The 4,172-nt window shown below is 29.5% G+C and overlaps 1 protein-coding gene across 1 annotated transcript; it reads right to left on the bottom strand.

Moving 5' to 3' along the window:
- Positions 1-2,638: 2,638 nt before the first annotated feature.
- On the bottom strand, positions 2,639-3,950 carry BDBG_16960 (uncharacterized protein; the record flags this gene model as incomplete). The annotated part of the gene is made up of 3 exons (XM_031724798.1): positions 2,639-2,720; positions 3,071-3,489; positions 3,688-3,950. Coding segments are annotated over 3 exons (763 nt in total), but the record flags the coding sequence as incomplete, so codon positions are not given.
- Positions 3,951-4,172: the final 222 nt, after the last annotated feature.

The raw sequence follows: 4,172 nt of genomic DNA on the forward strand, positions 1-4,172 counted from the left end.
GTCTCTATATAATAAGATGAATATTGACTAGGAAATACTGTGTGAGATTCTAACTGATAATGATGTGAATCTTATAGAAGAAGTGATGAGATATTTCATGAGCTAGTTACAGATAAGATATCATAGAACAATGCTATATCATTCACAGATGAATAGAAAGATGAAACACTGGAATGAAATCTTAAGTAACATACTGATAAAATATCTGATGAGTAGGTCAATAAGACTATAAGATGAATATCTCAGGCAGATGCTATTAATCACACAGATTTGATAATATGCAGTCTCTAAGTGTTCATTATTCTATCTGTTGTATGAATTGTATTCATGCATTTCAGAGAATGCTTCAGAAAAGGTGAAGAAGAAAACAGTAGTTATGAATACAGCAGTCACAGTTACAGATGCAGCAGTTGCAGATGCAGAATCAAGATTGAAAGAGATCAGTCACACACATGTAAAAGCTAATGAGTTACTTCTGAACTAAGCAATTCAGTTAAAAAGAATATGAGACTCACTAGTTAAGTAATTAAGTCTCAAGATGAGAACATAAGTTCTCATACACAATAAGACTTCTGAGAAGTTTCAATATAGATGATTTAAGCTCTATAAAATACTCAAATCACATCTGCTGAGAACATACACATTGAAAGAATCAGAGAGATGAATCTTATACAACTTAATAAATAATTTATATCTTATAAAGATGAAGATGTAAGACCTGAGTGAATTATGATTATCTGCAGCACTATTGTCAGTAGACTGGCCGCTGAGACCATGAATTTCATATTTGATCTCATTTGGTCTAGTCTCATACATTTCTTGGTGTGAATTCCGCTGAGACTAATCATTGAAAAAACATGTAAAGTGACTATATATCAGATCTCAAAATGAAACCATGACTTAGAAAAATTAAGAAAGTGATTTCCTTTGAGCTCATTTAGTCTCATTCTTGACATAAAGTTACTATTTTTAGACATTTTAAGGTTTTTTTAGACTATTTTTAATTTTTTAAAAAGTAACACGTTTTGATAATACTCAAATAAGATTCAAAGTCATTTAAAGCAATAAAAATAATTTAAATTGAGAAGTGAAAATCATGATCTTATTTGAAAAATGTGATAAGAGTAGACAGTAAGTCTTACTAAAACAGTATGAGACTACTATTTAATATTAAAACTGTGTAATAAGATCAGTTGAATTAATAATGAAATCATCGAATATTCTGATTCTGATCTCAGACACGGTCACACGGTCAGTCTAATTATCAGTGTTGAAAAAGAAGAAGCTTATGATTGAAAAGCCTTATAAAGTAAGAGAAATCATAGATACTTACAAATCAGATAATCTCACTTATTTCAATCTTTTCATAATTATAAGAAAGGAATGAGAAGCAATGAAGAAATCAGATAAATAGCATACTTCAATAAGTGATGAGACTGTAGCTGATCATATAATAATATACTGCAGACAGCAGATATAATACAGTACAGAGTGATCTCAAAGCAGCAGACTTGTATATAAGTCAGATTATAGAAGAAAAAAGAATTCAGAGTTGAATTTAACTGTTTACATCAGTTCAATTATGAAGATAACAGAGGATGAAGCATCTGAAACATCTGTGAATGAATGAGATCAAGTTATCTCAGTCTCTGAGAACACTCAGAGATCAGATAAGATTAGTTTCAATGAGCTGTTCACTGTAGTAATCTAAGTAAGTGAAGAGACACAGTATAATATATGAGACAGAATCACAAGATGAAAGCTGCTGAACCTAGTCACTGAACACTGTACTATATAGACATTGTATAAGAGTAGTGACTAGCAGACAAAGAAAAAGTGTAAGAAAAGAAAAGAGAATGACTCAAGAAATAATGAATTGATAATTAACTGTAAGAGTCAGCTGTAAAAAGACAAATGTTATCATATATACGTCATTTCTTTTTCATATATCATATATTTAATCTATTTTCAATGCCACGCCACTGAAAGAAAAATGCTAAAAATAAAGGAAATCTTAAAACTTGAGATCTGCAAGGAATTTGAGAGCTGTAAGTCACTCTCATAATAATATTATATGTCTCTAATTTCTCTATCACTCTGTGTATAATATTAATATCATTTATCACAAGATTGACTGAAATGCCAATATAGAAATGTGTACATGTATGTGTAGAAAAATTAAAGAAGAGCATGAGACTTATAGAATTAGAAGTCCGAGTAGAAGAGACAGAGATGAAAGAAATAAAAGAAGAAGAGAGTGCAGAACTGAATAAATAATGATAAGAGTCACTCAGAGATGAATACTTATAACTCAGTATGTATATAATCTTTCTCGCAGAGAAGGAAGAGAGAATGACAGAAGAAGCTTAAAGATGAGAGAGAGTAGTCTCAGCAGTGTTATTATTTTCGTAGATTAAAATAATCTCTGATATCAGAGTAACTAAGAATCATTATTAGTATATAAAATTGCAAAATCAGAGATGAGAACAGTTACTAAATGAACACTCACTGATCTTAGATTTGTACACATAATTACAAGACATATAAGACTTCTCAAAAAGAGAGAGAGAAATATGAAGAAATACAGAAAGAAGAACATAATATATGAACAGCTTATTCTCATAATACTATCTCAGACAAGATGTATAAGTCTCACATCTGTAGATATAAAAGAGTATAACATTCATGTTTCTATTTCTGAAAACACAGATATCTTTTACCTGTATTATAAAGTCAGATAACAGATATCAGAGAATAGGCTGATACAGATCTATTATTTCAAAGAAATTCATTAGAGTGAATATACTTATAATATTAAACTTTACAGTTGTAAAAAGTTTCTTGATATCTGTAGATATTATAATCTTATATATAATAAAACTTATAATGATTTTCTCTAGAAAAATCAGTATTAGAAGAGAAGAAGAAAAAGAAAAAGACTTATAATCTCAGTACTATTAAAGAGAGAGATAATTCTCTAATATGAATAAATAATTATCTTATTATAAATATTTAAATGAATGTAATAAACAGTATCTGTGACTGAGCTTTAAATAATTATATTATATACAGTCTTTGTGTAATAAATTGTTCTAGAGATTAGTAAAAAGAATGAAAGTATACATACTGAGAAATATAATTCATTAAGTCTATACAATATCTCTTTGAAATGAAAAGAGCTGGTAATGAAAGTAGAAGCAGTAGCAGAGACAGAGAGAGCAGAAGTAGCAGAAGCAGAAGTAGTGAAAGTGAGGATTATAAGAACAGAAATAGCAGGAGCGGGAGAATCAGACACAGAGACAAGTGTAGAAGATCGAGAGAAAGTAGCAGAGAAAGAAATAGAGAGAGTAGAAGATAATACAGAAGACTCAGTTACATATAATACAGACAATTTCTTCATTATCATATTCTTCAAGTTCTCAATTAATGATTTAATATTGAGATGTTCACTATCATCTACAGATATAAATCTGTCAATACATGAAGATTCTATACAAATTAAAACAATATATCAGTATCTGTGTACATGCAAAACACAATCAGAAAACACAATCAGATAACTACTGAGAAAAGAAAGTTAAGAGTGTATAAGAAAATGAAGAAAATATGCTATTCATGATAGTACATTCTGATAATTATTAGAAGATAAACAAGTTCTGATCATATTTTACAATGTATTACACTTACTGCTAACAAACTGCCTGATATAAGTACTATGATAATGCTTGTTATAAGAATGAGAGATCATTATCAGAAATGTATACAATGTAATAGATAAATGAATAGAAGATGTTAAACAGAAGAAGAGACAGAAATCTTGAATAAGATAATAACGTTCAATGATAATAATGATGATTGAAGAATGGAAAAAGTTAGTGAATGTGTAATATAATATAGTGAAAGTTTCTTTGTGAGAGTGTAGGCAGAACACTAGCTGAATCAGAGATAGACTATAAAATTACAAACACTAGCAACCTGCTAATATGCATGAAGCTAGAGCTTATGTTATAATCACATAAGTGTGACTGAATCTGATAAGGGAGAATGTGATTCGGAAGAACATATAACCGCTGAATAATAACGCGGCCGCTTTTAAACAAACTTATAAATGTAAAAGAAGCTCTAGCAGTCACTAATTTAGTATAACATGTATAAGAAGCCGGCATACGCCT

The sequence above is a fragment of the Blastomyces gilchristii genome, assembly GCF_000003855.2.
Source record: "Blastomyces gilchristii SLH14081 genomic scaffold supercont1.7, whole genome shotgun sequence".
NCBI lineage: Eukaryota > Fungi > Ascomycota > Eurotiomycetes > Onygenales > Ajellomycetaceae > Blastomyces > Blastomyces gilchristii.